Raw genomic sequence first — 17,532 nt, 5'->3', positions numbered from 1 at the left:
GATGCCAATACGCATTGTTGACAAATCTATAATACGCAATCTTGGAGGAAGAAGTTGCCTAAAAAAAGACATCAACGCGGCGCGCGACCGATGGGCCGTCAAAAGTGACCTCGATTTTTGATGTGAAAACTTTTTTAGGCGCGTTGGGCTATTTTGGGATGGGTATAAACTTAAATACTACGTGATCAAATCAGAAATGAGGAGATCCGTAGGAGAAATAATGTCTTCCCTCTCGAATTTCGGCCACGCCCCAACTGCGTAAGAGATATTATAGTGCACGAGTGTGTGCGCAAACGCAGGTGCACTCTCTATTCCCGCACTCTCATAACCCGATGGGACGGAAATCCGACACGACTGGAGAAAGATAAGGCACAGGACCGGCAGCTTTACGTGCTCTCCGAGGCACGGGAGATCTACACCGCCAACTTCCTAACTTCGGGCTAGTACTGTCAATGTTTTAAACCCAATACCTATTTTTGGCCCGATCCGGGATTCAAACCCCGGGGCGTCATCATCCGCAGTCAAACATAGTAACCATTAGACCAACAGTAAAGTATTTATAATAAATAGCACTTACCTTCTGAAGCCCAGAAACTCCGAAAACTCGTAGGACGTAGCCCTATGACGTACAGTAGCCGGCAAGAAATATTGTACATCGACCTGTAGAAAGAGATTTCGGCTTGTAGAGCGTTGTCTTTGTCACTCATATCTATGTGACGTTTTGTCGGTCTCAACGACAAAGACAACGCTTTACAAAACCGCTATCTCTTTCTTTAAAACAAGAGTGAATAGGCATCTTCTAGGTAAACGCGTCCCATCTTAGGCCACATCATCACTTCCCATCAGGTGTGTTTGTGGTCAAGCGTATACCTATAATGAATAATAAAAAAAAAAAAAGGTCGATGTACAATACAATATTTTCTGCTGCGTACTGTAGCATGATGTCAATACTAAGGCGCCATCTCCACGAGAGAATCGCGCCGTATATGTATCGTGCCGTATTCGATACAAACTCTATGGGCCAATCTCTACAGGGCGATACTATCGCGGCGATAGTTTGTATAGAATTTTGTCACACGGCGAGGCTATCGCCGCGATTTCTCGACTGTGGAGATGGCGCCTAAGGGTGACCAATCACCATTGAGCTATGCTGCATTGTGCTATGTTCTTTCGCTCCTCTAAGATTATAATGAAGATACAAACAAACCCCGCTGCGCTCCGCTTTGTATAGTTTTCACCATCATAATCTTCGCATGATAGTGGACATATGGTGGACATACGATTGTGCTTAGTTTAAAACATGGCAAGTCTCACGCGACGCAAGCTGGCTCGCGCGGCATCGTATTGCCCAATCCGCTCAGACTATCTATCTCGCTTGCACTTGTGCGCACGCATGCACGCGCTGACGCAGTCACACAGCACACAACACACCGCACAGGTCAATGTTATTTGTAGAAAAACGTAGCACCAGAAAGTTAGCTTAGCTGAGCACAGCATGTCTCAACGTTGGTTGGTCACCCTAAACCCCACTTCCACTAAACTGCTTTAACGGAGTTTATTCTGCACTTGACAAGAAAAGAACAGACATACTGGTAGATTTAAATTAAACACATTTAACGTGTAGATGCAAGTGCGTCAAAGGGTCAGTTCACTGAAATGGACATAAACAAGTAAGCTGGAAGAGGTATGTATACAAAACGACAGTTAATTTTTGTGCCGATTCGAACGTACCGGGAATTAAAACTGAAACTTTGTGTCAAATGGTCTTCGTGTTGACACTATGTCGACAGATGTCTTATCATCACTAATGGGCAGATTACACCTACCGAGTAGTGAAGCGAGACAGTAAAATGTCACTCGGCCGAGACAGTGCTGTGGCTGACAAATTGTGGCGAAATTGCACTCGTTAATGTGTTTATACCAACAGAGTACTCGGCCGAGGACACTGACTCGCCACTGTACTCGGTAGGTGTAATCTGCCCATAACATTCAGTTACGAGTACGCTTACATGACGCTCAGTGCTGCTATCTGCACCAAAATGGCCAAAATCAAGGTTGCTTCAAAAACAAGTCGGCAATCGCAAGTCCAACGTACTTGTAGAGGTCAGTAGGCCAGTTGCATACAAATTGCGTGCGGCGACATAACAACGCTGCGACGCCGCACCGCTCATGTGCCCGCTGATACGGTGAAATCTTTGCGGTGCGGCGCCGCAACGCATCGTGTGCGCCCCCATTCTCAATCATGCAGCATTTCGTCGGTAAGCCTTAGTAATATTACTCACCCTAAAATTCTGATGAGCAGCCTGCTCCTCAGCCTCGTACTTGTGTTTAATGTTCTCAATTCGCATCTGCTTCAGGATGCCCGCTACCTCAATCCTGTTTGATAATATTTATTGATTCATCATCAAGTCAAGTCAAATGATTTATTCCAAATCCATACTATATATATATAAATGCGAAAGTGTGTCTGTCTGTCTGTCTGCTAGCCTTTCACGGCCCAAACGTTCAACCGATTTTGACGAAATTTGGTACAGAGATAGCTTGCATCCCGGGGAAGGACATAGGCTACTTTTTATCCCGGAAAATCAAAGGGTTCCCACGGGATTTTAAAAAACCGAAATCCACGCGGACGAAGTCGCGGGCATTCTCTAGTAGGTAATAAATTACTCTTTTTGATAGTCAGATGTTGGATTTGTAAGATATAGTCAATAGTGGTGATAATCATTACGCAAACTTAAAACTAAAGCTACGAGGGTTCCAAACGCGCCCAGGTCTGAGAAGAGCCCACAACAAACTCAGCCGGGGTATTCTTTTTATTATCACCACTTTACAAAACTATTTAAACTTATTATAACTATCACATAGCCGTTAAGAAACTCATTCCCAAGCTTTCTTATCATTTAAATAATCCTTTACATTGTAATAGGATTTTTCAATTAGTTTATCAACATTCAACATCATGATCAACCCATTACCGGTCGACTACAGAGCACGGGTCTCCTCTCAGTATGAGAAGGGTTTGGCCAAGTGTGGATTGGCAGACTTCACACACCTTTGAGAACATTATGGAGAACTCAAAGATATACAGGAATTACCTATTTTGACTGAATTATTTGATTTGATTTAATTTTTTTATTTATTTTTATAGTTCTTTTTTTGAGTTTGTGTTGAATGTGTTCCTCCTTTTTTCCTCCGACATGGCAATTGGAAACTGTTCTAGATGAGTACTATGAATGTTTTTTTTGCCTTTTTCAGTTTTCAGTTTAATTATAACTTACCTAACTCTCATATTCTCCTGCAGACGGTGCAGAGGGCCTAGATACTCCTGGGATCTCCCGCCTCTCACTTCAGAGAGCTGGTATTCTACATGTTTCATTCTCTCATTGTACAGCTGTTCTCGGAGGACAGTGAACTGACGCTCTAGGTTTGCTGGAATTTGAAGATGATAATTTTACTACACATTTGTATTTGATGATAACTTATATCTAAATATATAAAATAAAAAAGGTGACTTACTGACTGATCTATCAATGCACAGCTGATACGACTGGACGGATTGGGTTAAAATTTGGCCTACAGATAGCTATTATAACGTAGGCATCCGCTAAGAAGTGATTTTCGAAAACTTAACCCCTACGGGAGTAAAATAGGAGATTGAAATTTATATAGTCCACACGGACGAAGTCGCGAGCATAAGCTAGTATGTGATAACATAACTCAAATTTGCGGTTTTCGGATTTTTTCCTTTACTTATGCTATAAGACCTACGTGCCTACCAAATTTCATGATTCTAGGTCAACGGGTAGTACCTTATAGGTTTTCTTGACAAACACGACAGAGACAGACAGACGGACGACAAAGTGATCCTTTAATGGTTCCGTTTTTTCCTTTTGAGGCACGGAACCCTAAAAAAGAAGCATTCTGGCCCGGTTTTAAGTCTTCTATCAACAAAATGAATTTTAATCAGTGAAATGAATGCCTATGCTTTGTCCATTGTTATAAATAATATAATTAATGCTTTGTTTAACGCTATTGTATTGTAGAATAAATAATAATTATTCAACATCATTATGACAAAAACACAGTTTTTTATCAAATTCTAATAAAGTGTCCTCTATATTGAACTCATTTTATTTAATTGAACTCCACTTTTACACACACTTAATAATTTAAGCTTCACATTTTCAGAAAAACAATAAAAACCAAACATAAAGTTCAAAATCGCATACCAAACAAATTGTTTAGTAAACATAACCTATTTCGTAAGTCACAGGAACCAACCTAAATGGTCCAAGCACTCGTTCCTTCGCCGTTCACATTCGCTTTCATCCATCTCCGAGGAGTCATCGGAGTCTGGTTCGTCAGCTTCCTCAGCGCTGGAGTCACGGTCGGGCCCTCTGGAGGAGCCCCCGGACCTCTCCGTATCGGCCCCGGACATGTCCCCATCCCCATCGCTATCACCTTCCACTTTCATCGACGGCATTTTGAGGTTAAAGTTAAGAATTTTTACGTTTAACTAGAAAATTAATAAAACAAAATTTATAAAAAATATTTGGATTTGCCAATTCCCTCGAACTCGAATAAAAACATGAAACGTCAAATCAGAAATGTCAAAAGCCACTGTCAACTGTCAAGTGTCAACTGTCAAAACGTTACGTAGTATTGTCTATGGTATTTCAGGTTGCCAATTCAACATTATTTTCCTTATTTTTAGGGAATGTGGTTCTATGCTGTGATTTTTAAAATTATTGGTTATTCTTTTTGGGATATGATTAATCGTGCGGAAAACAATATAAGTTGGTGACTGCTAATGCTGCACTAGGGACTTCTGATCACTGCTTGGTATATAGACCACCTTTGCAGTCAAGTGCCTACATTGCGACAAGACTATCTTGGCGCGTGGCGAAAATTAGAACTAACGTTACCGTCAAGTGCCACCTTTGTTCTTGTTTGAATATTCTAAGCCTTTGTCCTTCAACAGCGCCCCCATGTCAATGTCATTCAAGTGCCAAGACAGCCTTGTCGCACTTTACTATAAATTTTAAAAATCTTCTGTTCACCTGCGTGAAACCGGTAGCTGTAGAGTGTAGACCGTAACCAGTGGCACTACAAACAGCTGACTGGGATGGTCTCCGCGAATTCTACTCCTCTCCATGGCAGCAGCTTTGTTTTCCCGAAAATGACCCCAACATCTGTGCTGTGGCTGCAGTTAGGGATGTAGCAATACATACCTTCCAAGGTAGCAATCCATACCTTCCAAGGTATGGATTGCTACATCCCTAACTCTTTAATAGGTACCCACCGGGGAGTGGGTACGGAAATGGTTTAACGGGACCTGTAAAAGGGCTGCCAACCTTAAGCAATCCTCTTACGGGTTCTGGTTTTCAGCACAATGCAACAATGAGCCAAATACCGCCAATCTGAAAAAAAAAAATGAATGCTGCCTCTTACAAAAATGCTGCCATAGCAAAATTCAAGCACGACGATAGAATTAGACAGGGACTAGTCGCAATGCCTTTTGGTTTCCGCGCGCTGGTCTAAAGGGGAAGGGTGTGGGACGACAGGGGTCGTTTTCTTCTGCAAACTTCACAGAAGCATTACTTAACTGCTGTCGTTCCATGATTTCGCCTTTGCGCTAACCGGATGTTAACACTGGCCCACACTGCCAAAGAGAAAGCAGAAATTTTAGGCACACTCGCGGTGTCAAAGCTCGCTGCGTGACATACGCTTCACCCAGAGGGCTATGCGTAAGGCTCCCTCTCTCAACGTCTATAACATGAGTGTGCCGGACGGTATTCCTACGGTTGTGCTCCTGAGTTGACACCGGTCCTGACGCGTCCATTCCGTCAGTTTTACTCCTCCGGCACGGTTTCATCTTCGTGGAAGACAGCCCTAGTTCATCCTGTTCCGAAGAAAGGCAATCATTCTCTCAAATTACAAATCTATCGCGATTACCTCCCTTCTATCCAAAGCCATGGAGCAATATATTGTGTAATTGGCTTTCTCGATGCTTCCTCGATGGTCGCAGCATCAAAGTCGCTGTCGACGGTTTTTGCTTGGAAATCAAGCCCATCAATGCTGGCGTCCCACAGGGGCCAGGGCTCAGTGTTATCACCCACACTGTACATCCTGCATATCAATGACATGTTGCATAACAACAACATCCATTGCTATGCGTTTGACACTTGGATGAAGACAGTACGGGTGACGACCTCTACAAAGGACAGTTTTCTCGCGCAGTACTGGAGCAGTGTAGAGCCAAACTTCTGTTTAACATAGAAACCTGCCTAAGTATCAGAATGGGGTTCACAAAACCTAGTCCAATTAAACCTAACGGGTAACATAGAGGCGAAAACTCATTTTCGACAAAATAAATGACTTTTACTACATTTCATCCTGTCGGGTCGATAAGCCTGTTGGCTGTCATAGGTTCCTATTACATATCTTTATCCAATTTTTCGGCTGTCCATAGGTTGGTTTTTCGTTGACTCCACAGTCTACTGATGTCGGAACTCCGAGCCCCCCATATAGACTAAGGAGCCACCCCTATTGAGTCTCAGGTCAAAAATATTTTTGGGACGAGTTGATAATATTATTATTTTAGAAACAATAACAATAAAACAAACTTTGTATCTGATATTAAATTTAATAGGTACTCTATTATTTACATTAAATTGTTCACTATTAACATGGTATTTATATTTTATCATTCAGTTGTCAATATATTTTATGTACAAGACTATGTATAAATTATATAATAATATCAATACTGCGAAGTTTCAACAAATTCCACATTAAAATTAAAGCTGACGAAGATAATACTTGAGGATTGTTCATTGCCTGAATACAGCAAATATACCTATACCTAATGCAAAATTCAAGTACCTCTTCGCTCGCATTTTGAACTCAAATACATAAAATGAAGAACAAAACTAATGTACACATTTTAGCACCTCCACAGGCTACATAATTATAAGTATACTCAAACAACTTACATACACAATACAAATATTTATCCTCGATCAATATTTAAAAAACGTTTACAACACGATACCTCAAAATCAGCACACGATATAAGAAATTTAACATAGGTTTATAAAGTACATATAAAATATTAGTTTATTTTATTTAAAAATTGTGATTATTAAAAATGAATATCGAGATACCACGGTTTATTCGTGTGGTAATTTCATTTTATTTGGCACTAAATCATTTGGAATGCACAATTCTATCTACTTACATACAAGATAAATGTAAAAAGAGTCTACGTTTAAATGCACGCTTGGATGCTACTTTAAAAGTCCATTTTAAATTTGTGTTGGTTCAATTATTTATATCTCAGTTTACTATCTTGTCTTATCGTTATAACCTGGCAACATTTTTGTAACAAAATTAATAATTGCTAAGACAGTAAAAAACTATGTTATTAAATAAGTTCAAAATATGAAAAACTGGCCAAGTGCGAGTCTGGCTCGCGCAACGAAGGTTCCGTACTACAGTCGTATTTTTTCGACCTTTTACACGATAATTCAAAAACTTTGATGCATAAAAAGAAATCTATTTAAAAAAATCTATTTTAGAATGCACAGGTGAAGCCATTTCATATGATACCCCACTTGATATAGTTATCTTACTTCGAAAATTGAAAATACTAATTATTAGTTTATGACCACAATTATTTTTTTGTGTGATGTAACCACAAATTCACGGTTTTCAGATTTTTCCCCTAATGCCAGCTATAACACCCACCTTCCTGCCAAACTTCATGATTCTAGGTCAACGGGAAGTACCTTGACTTGTAGGTTTCTTGACAGACAGACAGACAGACAACAAAGTGATCCTATAAGGGTTCCGTTTTTCCTTTTGAGGTACGGAACCCTAAAAAGGACGCTAAGGTCATTTTTTGCCGTTATGTTTTCCAAATTCTTTATGAAAGTTTGAAAAACATTTCATGTGCGAGTAGTTAACAGTTTCTAATTTTAGATTATACTTCCACCAAATTACTATTACCTACGTTTTGTTCAGTCGGTAATTTTAAGCTGATTCTAGACTCACGTCGAGAAACATCCGAACATAGACAAAAACACGAGTGTGTATCGTATTTGGAAGGTGGTCTTTATGTCCTAGGACCTAGATCGATAGAAAGGATCGTGGTCGAGAAATGAGAACTAGAATGCTCTCCAAACTCACGTCGAAAAGTATCGCGAGTAGTAAGCGAGAATTCTGAGATTCTCTCGGCGTGAGTGTAAAGCCGGATTTATGTCTATAAACTGCTGGTGTTGCCAAGTTAAAAAAGACCGTTTTAGTTTTGTTAAATTAGGTTTCTTCGTTAAAAGCGGTAAACGTTAAAGATTCTATTGGTCTAAATGTAGATATTAAAAATGGTAAATTTGACAAAAAGGAGATTTAATTTGGCAAAAATGTTTGCTTTTAAATAGGAATATTATAAAAATTAGATATGTCATATTATTTTATTTACGGCGTCCGTATTTATACTGGTTTAAAATATTGCTTCGTCTACTCACTAGTAACAGCTTTTTTTAGGTTATTTTCTTTTTATATCAATTAGAACTCCTACCGCCGATTTAGCCGAAGATCTGGTGGGTTTAAAAGAGGCACTTTATAAACACTTTCAATAAATTGCTTTACCTTGCCTAAGTGCAGAAATCTATACCTGTCTAGGGTTGCCAGGCATCTAGTTTAAGCCGAACAATGTGTGGCTTTTTACGATAGAGTCCGGCCAAATATTTACATATCTAGGGTACCTATGTGGTTTTTGTTAGGTTTTTTTCAGTTTAACGTATCGCACGGAGTAAAATATCTAGTTAATGATGATAGGACTAAATTATTGTTTTTCATTAGTAATAACTGGTCAATTCTGTAACTAACATGTGCTTGTAGTATTGAATAAATAATTAGACTATGCAACAAAGTTTTTTTTAATGTCCAACTTTAAAAACGTATGTCTCGCTTGAAAAAGCATGTTTGGCTATTGAAAAAAATACTATGTAGGTACAAGAACAAATTTTCCGGCTTTTGCAACCCTAGATATGACAATCTTTAACTTTATTGAAGAAACTATAAACTGCGCACCGGTTGGTTAATAGAATTATGTTAGGTTTGGGTTTAGTTTTTATCAAGTTCCTTCATAAAACTTCCTACCAGCTCTTGGACCAAATTTTTCTTATTTAAACCCACGACAATGCTAGCTAACGGTGAAATTTTTGAAAAATACCTATTTTTATAACTAACTACCTACTGTAAAAAGTTTTGGCATTTATAGAATATTGTATTGTTGTTTATTCTTTCGTAGTTATTATTTAATAGTTCTCTTAAGTAGGTACTTATTATAATAAAATCGTAAATTATAAATTCCATTCAATTTATTGTTAATTTAGTGATGTAGGTATAAATGAAAAAGAATAAAATATCGATAAAATTAGGCTTATAAACAAAAACAGGGCCGTAGTCAGAAATTAATGTACGGGGGGGGGGGGGGAGTTAAAAACCTGTTGAGGAAATCTTGATCTATTTTAACCTGATGTAACCTAAATAGGTGTTTTACTTATTTCAATATATTTTTAATAAAACAATAGGTAGTCTTATATTCACAGCATTTTTCTTATTTTAATACTTAAATGTGTTAAGTTTATAATACTATGTTTCTAGCTACGGCCTTATTCAAAAAGAAGGAATATTTCAAAAAAAATTATAGATTAAAATTAATTGAATGCGATTTCATTTCAATAAGTAAAATAAATCTACAAGGTATATATTCATAACTGGCATGTAATTATATAATTTTTATAATTTGAAACAATATAAAAATAACTGTTTATTGAACTTATTCAACTTTAATTTTTGATTATAATATTGTATTTTTTACTTTTAAAATAATAAAAGAGTACATAATATAAAAAAATATCATAATTAATAATTTGTATAAGATTATTTAAGTTAATTATTTGAATATTTTGATAAAAATTCTTATATATTCAATTATTTTTGAAAAGTTAAGTACATGAGTATATTGCGTTTATTTAACTGTGATTACATTAACCGTCTATTTTAAACAATCACCAGGATTTCGAATTCGGTAGTTTTTCGTTAAAATATTTGGAAAACCATAATTTTAATACCAAAATGTTACAGTCATTCTATAGAAATAAATGAAAAAATAGTATTTATTTTTACTCATAATGTCGTGATAGAATTACCTAATCAATAGACATGTTTGGTGTAGTTATGTTACTAAAATCACTCCAACATATTTTTTTGTAACAAGACATCCTATCTTTTCCGACTACCATCAACTACCGAATTAGATAAACACAATAAATTTCATTAAATACAAAAAATAAATTTGCTAACTATTTTTATAGTAATATGCACATCCAATCAAAAAATATTGCAAACAGTTTGAAACATAAAGTTATAGTTTATTGAAATATAACTACTTATTAGCACTTATTGGAAGTGTTTTTTGATATTGTTCAAGTGATTAACGTTATCTATGGGGAAAACTACTGTTATATTAGTTACCTAAAGGGCGGTAAATATTTGTTCTCAAAAACAGAAGATATACCTATACCTAGTAAGTAGTTATCCTAGAAGATTTGCTAATTCCTATACCTACGTAAGTACTTCCTATTCGTACTTGCGTAAAAATAAACTTTGTATTTCATAAAGATTGGTAGCTTTTAAAAATATGGTAGGTGCAGTATTGTTGTAAGAACACATTCATAATCAAGTCTTGCCAGGAAACAAACAAATAGCGCCCTCTGTGATTGAAGATTCAAATAATTTTCCCCATAGAAACAAGTATTTCAACTTTAAAAGTAAATATCATGCAACAAAAGTACGTTTACAACCGGCCTCGTAATAATCACCATTTAAATTTGAGAACACATCACTAAATTCTATATTTTTCTCTACGGCTCCACAATTACGATCATTAACACTGTCCCTACGTTTTCTCTCTTTAAAAATCCGTAATAACCCATTGAAACTAAGGTCCCTCTCAACATTGCAAGCGTTTATAAAGTAAAACAGCAAATGTAAAACCATTTGCGTAAACATTTCGAAGAGAAACATCAGTTTCGCGAGCGGTTCCTTCGTGTTAAACGAGTAACTTGTATTATGCACATCACGTCCGACTTTAATTTTTATCACGTTACATTGAGGGTTTTGTTGGTGAGTTTGGACTCGGTTCAGTCTTTGAGCTGCGATGTATGCAGCCGTGGGGGGTTCCCGCTAGGTCTGTTTGAGCCAGTGCGCGGGGACCCACTGTGGTTCTCGCTCTAAACTGTTGATTTCGTTCAATAGTTGGTGGTAAGCGCGTTGTGTATCGTTGTTAATGATGATCATGTCGAATAAATGGCCCCAGCGGAGTTCCATGTCCCTCGCAGTCGCTATGATCTCCTTCAGCTCTTCTTCCTGTTGATTATAATGAATTGGTTAAAGTACTTCTTTGAACTTGGTGCCTATTGCCTATCTGGTGAGTGGGCTATTTTAATTTACACTAAATTAATTTTCCATATTAAAAGTTAAAGAAATCTCACCTATAGCGTATTAATGCAATAAATGTTAGCACTTCAAGTCAAGTCCATAGTTAGTTGATATTGAAAAAGAGTTATTAAGCTAACAGTACCCGTAGTACAAGATTTTACGTCTCACCAAACCAAACCAAATTCGAGAGTCGAAATACTTCCGCGTTACAGTAAACTGGATCTTAAATGCCTTGTTTTAAAGCTCAAGTTTGTCTACACTTCTACAGCCAGCGCTCCAAGCGGAAACATTGCGAAATTAAAATCAGTGGCATTGAATATTTGACTTCAATTCAAGGCAGTTTAGGTCCATTTTACTGTAACGCGAAAGTATTTCGACTCTCGAATTTGGTTTCGTTTGGTGAGACGTAAAATCTTGTACTACGGGTACTGACCCGCCACACCTTCTCTCTAGAATAATTTCTAAATAATAATAATATTACTTCTTTTTTTTTGCAAATATCTTGACTGTAGAGCCCTACAGTGTACCTACGCTGTAGGGCTTTTAGACACAAACGTTTTGAACTGTAGGTTAATAGCAGATGTATTTTCAAAAATCCTTTTTGAGCGGATGTCTACGTCATAATAGCTATCTGCGTGTCAATTTTCAGCCCAATCCGTCCAGTAGTTTCAGCTGTGCGTTGATAGATCAGTCAGTCAGTCCCCTTTTCCTTTTATATATTTAGATTATGTGTTTCGCACTTGCTACATAATAATTATACTGTGTGATACTGAACTAAAAAAAACATTTTACCTTAAAAGCCTCCCCGTTTCTTATTTTCTTCTGCCTCAGCTTCTCCAAGCTGGGGGGTGCCACGAACACAGTGTAAGGCTTGAGGTCGGAGGTGCGAAGGATCTTCAGCGACTGCGGGTGCAGGTTGAGGACGCAGATCTTGCCCGAGTTCACTACTTCTCGTATCGCTTCCAAAGAAGTACCTGGAGTAAGGAATCGTATTCATTTTATTTGTTTTATTTTAAAAGCTACACAGAACAGGTTGCAACTATAAATGGTCCAAATACAAAAACAATTGGTTGAGATCTAAGCGACAACTCTTAACATGTGTACGCAACAATACTTAAATAAATGTATGCACGAAAAACAAGGTAACATAGCTATTAATTGACTACATCAAAAATAAATTATTTCTCAGTGATTATTAAATAGATCGTCTTTCAAAATACGTAAAAACCACGTCCTTTGTTAGTTTTAAGTGTAATAACCATTTTAAACTATCGATTAAACTAAAAAAGTACGTCATTATGATGTGACGTCACATTCCTGTATTTCATAGAATCTCGCATACTAAGCGAGCGTTTTGACGTTTGATAAAAAGTTACTGATTTGACCAGTTGTCAAATAGCGTACATATTTGTAAAATACAGAATAAAGAAATCGACAATTTTTATAAAATATATAAAGTGGTTGAGGTAAACAGTTATAAATATTTGAACGGTAGACAAATGAGTATATAAGTTAACTAGCATACAACAAAAAAATAACTATGAAAAATATACTTAAAAAGTGGAGAAGATGTTTTTTAAATGTGTTCAAGTTATTATTAAAAATACTATACTACTAGTAGCAGTAGTAGTATTTGGATTCTCGGATAAGATGTCCACTGTCCAGAGATCACGCACAAATCTTAAAAGCGGGATTAAGGACCCAAGGCTACAAGAAAAATAAAAGAAAAAGTATTAGATCATACCATAGTAAGCCTTCTCGTACTCCCCGTGCTCCACGAACTTCCTATTGAGGATATCAGCTTCGAACTGCGCGCGCGATATAAAGTGGTAGTCCTGCCCCGCAGCCTCGTGGTCTTTGCGGGCTCGAGACGTATCTGGTAATTGAACATTCATCATCATTATCATCAGGAGTTTTTGGTCTGGTGGGAGGCTTCGGCCGTGGCTAGTTACACCCTACCGGCAAAGCCGTGCCGCCAAGCGATTTAGCGTTCCGGTACGAAGCCGTGTAGAAACCAAAGGGGTATGGGTTTAATACAAACTGCCATACCCCTTCCAGGTTAGCCCGCTATCATCTTAGACTGCATCATCACTTACCATCAGGTGAGGTTGCAGTCAAGGGCTAACTTGTATCTGAATAAAAAAAATGAAAAAAAAAGAGTTCTGGAGTGGAGACCGCGTACCGGTAAGCGCAGTGTGGGACGACGAGAAGGTGTTGGGGAGCGGATGGATGAGGAAGGCGGAGGACCGTGTTTGGTGGTGCGCTCTTGGAAAGGCCTATGTCCAGCGGTGGACGCAAACAGGCTGATGGATTGGATTGGATTGGATTGGATTGGAACATCAGAAGTGGGATGGACTAAATTACCACTTGCTGCATTCTAAATGCTCCTTTTCATAATACTTTTAGAAAATTGAAAACACTTTCGTATGATTGTTGTTTTATTCTTTTGAAGTTGAAACCTGTATAACTTTTATTTTTATTTTATTTTTATTTACACTTTATTGCACATAACACAAAGTAAACATTGAAAAAACACAATACAGGATCTTAATCTTTAAAACTTTATTCATGATTCAATTAAAAACCGGCCAAGTGCGATCGGACTCGCGCGTGAAGGGTTCCGTACCATTATCTATGAAAACGAGCAAAAAAATCACGGTTGTTGTATCGGAACCCCCTTAAATATTTATTTTATTTTGTTTTTTAGCAACAAAACTACATCATCTGTGAAAATTTCAACTGTCTAACTATCACGGTACATGAGATACAGCCTTAGTAATAGGACACGGAGGAAACGAAAAGGGCAAATTTGTCCCTCCTAAATGGGTCACCCATCCAGTAACCGACTTGTGTTAACGTTGCTTAATAATCGCAACCAAAAATATGCGTTGTCACATTTAGGCCACACGTCCCTGATACTTTTTTACAACACTCAGATATAAGAGAAGTTAACTTGTATAAATCAACAGGAATTTAATTTCCATATTCAAATGATTATAATAAAACAAGTAAATCACTCAAAAATACACGTAATAATGCGCGCACGCGTTTTTTGTGTTGTTTCAGATTGACTATGCTGCGTAGGCCCTACTGGCCGCTACAGCGTCACCGGGGGGGTTGGCGAGCGCGAAGCTCCGCCTGGGGGTGAGCCCTAGGGCTCGAAGAAATAATTCGAGAGGTCGGGGGGCAACGTCCTCCTAAGGGCGCCTCCTGTGAGGCTCGGACCACGGCTTAGGATAACGTTGGGATGGGTAGAGTTGTTGGACTACTGGTTAGTCCGTACGCCCCCGAGGCCGTGGCGTGAGTCCACGTCCGGGTGACGTTAGAAATCGGGGACCTCGTCTTCGCCGGCGAAGACGCTGTGATAAGGTTGGATTGTGTAGCCCTACGAGATAGGGTGCATTGTCGGTCATGATTTGATCGTCGGGGTCGTTAAGGACGTGCTTAGGGCGTCTTTTATCGGGGGGCGCGCACGCGGCCCGACAACCGCTTTTATGCGTCGCCATCAGTCCTCCCCTCTCCTCTCCTCGCGTCGCCTCTACTCATTCGCTCACTCACTCTCCCTCTCCTCGTTCGTTACAACTTTTTAGAACACTGAAAATCCACTCACGAGGCACAGCCGCGGCGAACCTGGAGCTATCCTCCATCAGCCTCTGGCGGAGCTCGTGCCGGCCGATGTTGGGGGGCCCGATGAGCACGATCGGCCGCTTGTTGGAAGCACGCGGGTAGTACAGCGCTACCTCTTCGTATGTGAGAATTTCGTCTTGCTCGTAATCTAAAAACAAATAAATAAATAAAATAAAAATATTTTTAATCTAAATATATAAAACGAAAAGGTGACGACTGACTGACTGATCTATCAACGCACAGCTCAAACTACTGGACGGATCGAGCTGAAATTTGGCATGCAGATAGCTATTATGACGTAGGCATCCGCTAAGAAAGGATTTTTGAAAATGTAACCCCTAAGGGGGTAAAATAGGGGTTCGAAATTTTTGTAGTCCACGCGGACGAAGTCGCGGGCATAAGCTAGTCTGAAAATAAATAAATAAAAATATTTTTTTTCTATTAAACTTTTACTTTTTTTTCTATTACGCCTTTGAATCGTCGAATGCATCTACCACTGGTTCGGAATGCCTTTCCTACCGAGAAGAACCAGGAAGAAACTCGGCGGTTGCTCTTTCAAAGATTTGATATACCTACAATATGATGCCATACCTACTTATATAAAAAGTAATTGCAATCCCTTTGTACAGTTATCTTACTTCGAATATTTAAAATACTAATTATTAGTTCATGACCACAATTTTATTTTTTTTGTGTGATTTAACCCTAAATTCACGGTTTTCAGATTTTTCCCCTAAAGCCAGCTATAAGACCTACCTACTTGCCAAATTTCATGATTCTAGGTCAACGGGAAGTACCTTGTAGGTTTCTTGACAGACAGACAAACAACAAAGTGATCCTATAAGGGTTCCGTTTTTCCTTTTGAGGTACGGAACCCTAAAAATAAATAAAAAATGTTTACCATCAGGTGCGGTTGCAGCATACAGTGGGTAGCCCGCTTCGCTGGTAGGTTTGCGCGGCTTGCGGCGCCGCACGCGTCCTGCGCACAGCAACGTCGCACCTTTACGCGCGCGCCGCTCGCCCTCCCCCGCTTCCCCCGCTAGCGATAGCTTCATCGATTCACGCCTATAACGAAACACTCATCAGTACCCATATTATAAATGCGAAAGCGTGTTTGTTTGTTGGTTAATTGGTTTGTCCTTCAATCACGTCGCAACGGAGCAACCGATTGACGTGATTTTTGCATGAGTATAGTTAAAGACCTGGAGAGTGACGTAGGCTACTTTTTATCCTGGAATATCAAAGAGTTCCCACGGGATTTTTGAAAACCCACGCGGGCATTATCTAGTAATTACATATAACACCTATCAAAAACAATAAAACTTATTTTATTATAGCACTGCATGACCTAAGCTTGCACTTAAGCAACGCTTATTTGTGTCTTAAATAGTAAACTTTCAGCACAGTGTAATATCTAGATTATTTAAGTCATTAATCACGGGTACAAATGTACAAATAACAACAATAATTACACACATTATTAAATTTTACGCCTCGATTATAATTTCCTACTTTGCGCACTTGCTGCATAAAAAGCTATTATGACTTCAATTTTTATTAGAGAACACGATATAAAATCTAAAGTGATCTATTTCACTCACTGATGCTGGAAGGCCTGGCTTGGTATTAGTCCCGCGAGGGTCTGGTCCTCCTCTCCCTCTCGGAAGGCTTGCCACCAGTTAGGGTCCTCACGACTTATCACGTGTAGCACATCACCTTTTTGAAAGCTGATACCTGGAATTAACAGAATGATACAATTTAATGGTGTCAACATTTAGGAATATTGGTATTTATATCTTTTTTTTGTGCCTATTCTACTTTACAAGTTACAACCTCTCGCACTGCCAAGGGTCACTGGTAGAGATCTCTCATAGAGATAAGTGCTTCCCTGTCCACTTTTACTCTCTTTTTCTATTTACTGTAAATGCAAAAAGCACTAAGCCGACATCTTGTTGTTAAAAAGTGTAACTGACATTTCTCAGGAAATCTGCTAATCCACACTTGGTCAGCGTAGTGGACTATGGCCAAACCCTTCTCGTTCTGAGAGGAGACCTGAGCTCAGCGTATATATGTATAGCGAGCTGGCGATGGGCTAATGATGATGATGACTCACCAAGCTCCCGGCACGGTATGTACACGTCGTCTTCAGGATCGTAGTCGAAGTGCGCTCGGACGTGCAGGACACGGTGTGCGGGCGGCGCGCGAGGCCGGCCGCGCGGCGCCAGCACCACGCTGAGCGTGCCCGCCAGCCCGCCCAGTACCTGGCATACTTCGTGCACTGATTTGCCGCGCATGCTTACACCGTTCACTTCCAATAGCTTTAAAGAAACAAATAAATACTCTTTAGAGTAAAGCATATCCTAAACCCGCACTTAAATAGGTATCAGTCCCGCAAAT

General features: G+C 38.9%; 2 protein-coding genes across 6 annotated transcripts in view; both read right to left on the bottom strand.

Annotated features, from left to right (window-relative positions):
* Nucleotides 1-4,574, bottom strand: part of Brms1 (breast cancer metastasis-suppressor 1-like protein) — an 85,140-nt gene extending 80,566 nt beyond the window's left edge. The window contains exons 1-3 of the mRNA XM_034976875.2: nt 4,282-4,574; nt 3,279-3,429; nt 2,283-2,376 (exon numbers count right to left, since the gene is read on the bottom strand). Of these exons, the coding sequence (XP_034832766.1) occupies nt 2,283-2,376; nt 3,279-3,429; nt 4,282-4,483 (447 nt within the window). The 5' untranslated portion in view covers nt 4,484-4,574. The remainder of the gene's footprint in view (nt 1-2,282; nt 2,377-3,278; nt 3,430-4,281) is intronic.
* A 2,052-nt stretch (nt 4,575-6,626) lies between these two features.
* The window catches only part of sdt (stardust), a 179,842-nt gene continuing 168,936 nt past the window's right edge, over nt 6,627-17,532 (bottom strand). For all 5 annotated transcript variants that reach the window (XM_034976661.2, XM_069503983.1, XM_034976663.2 and 2 more), the window contains 7 exons: nt 17,249-17,453; nt 16,737-16,869; nt 16,037-16,200; nt 15,119-15,283; nt 13,253-13,384; nt 12,301-12,482; nt 6,627-11,436 (listed from right to left, as the gene is read on the bottom strand). In XM_034976661.2, coding sequence (XP_034832552.1) covers nt 11,254-11,436; nt 12,301-12,482; nt 13,253-13,384; nt 15,119-15,283; nt 16,037-16,200; nt 16,737-16,869; nt 17,249-17,453 — 1,164 coding nt within the window. In that variant the 3' untranslated portion in view covers nt 6,627-11,253. The remainder of the gene's footprint in view (nt 11,437-12,300; nt 12,483-13,252; nt 13,385-15,118; nt 15,284-16,036; nt 16,201-16,736; nt 16,870-17,248; nt 17,454-17,532) is intronic.

The sequence above is a fragment of the Maniola hyperantus genome, chromosome 16 (assembly GCF_902806685.2).
Source record: "Maniola hyperantus chromosome 16, iAphHyp1.2, whole genome shotgun sequence".
Classification (NCBI taxonomy): domain Eukaryota; kingdom Metazoa; phylum Arthropoda; class Insecta; order Lepidoptera; family Nymphalidae; genus Maniola; species Maniola hyperantus.
Note: the sequence above shows the minus strand (reverse complement) of the source record. Positions and strands in the feature narration are given on the sequence as shown.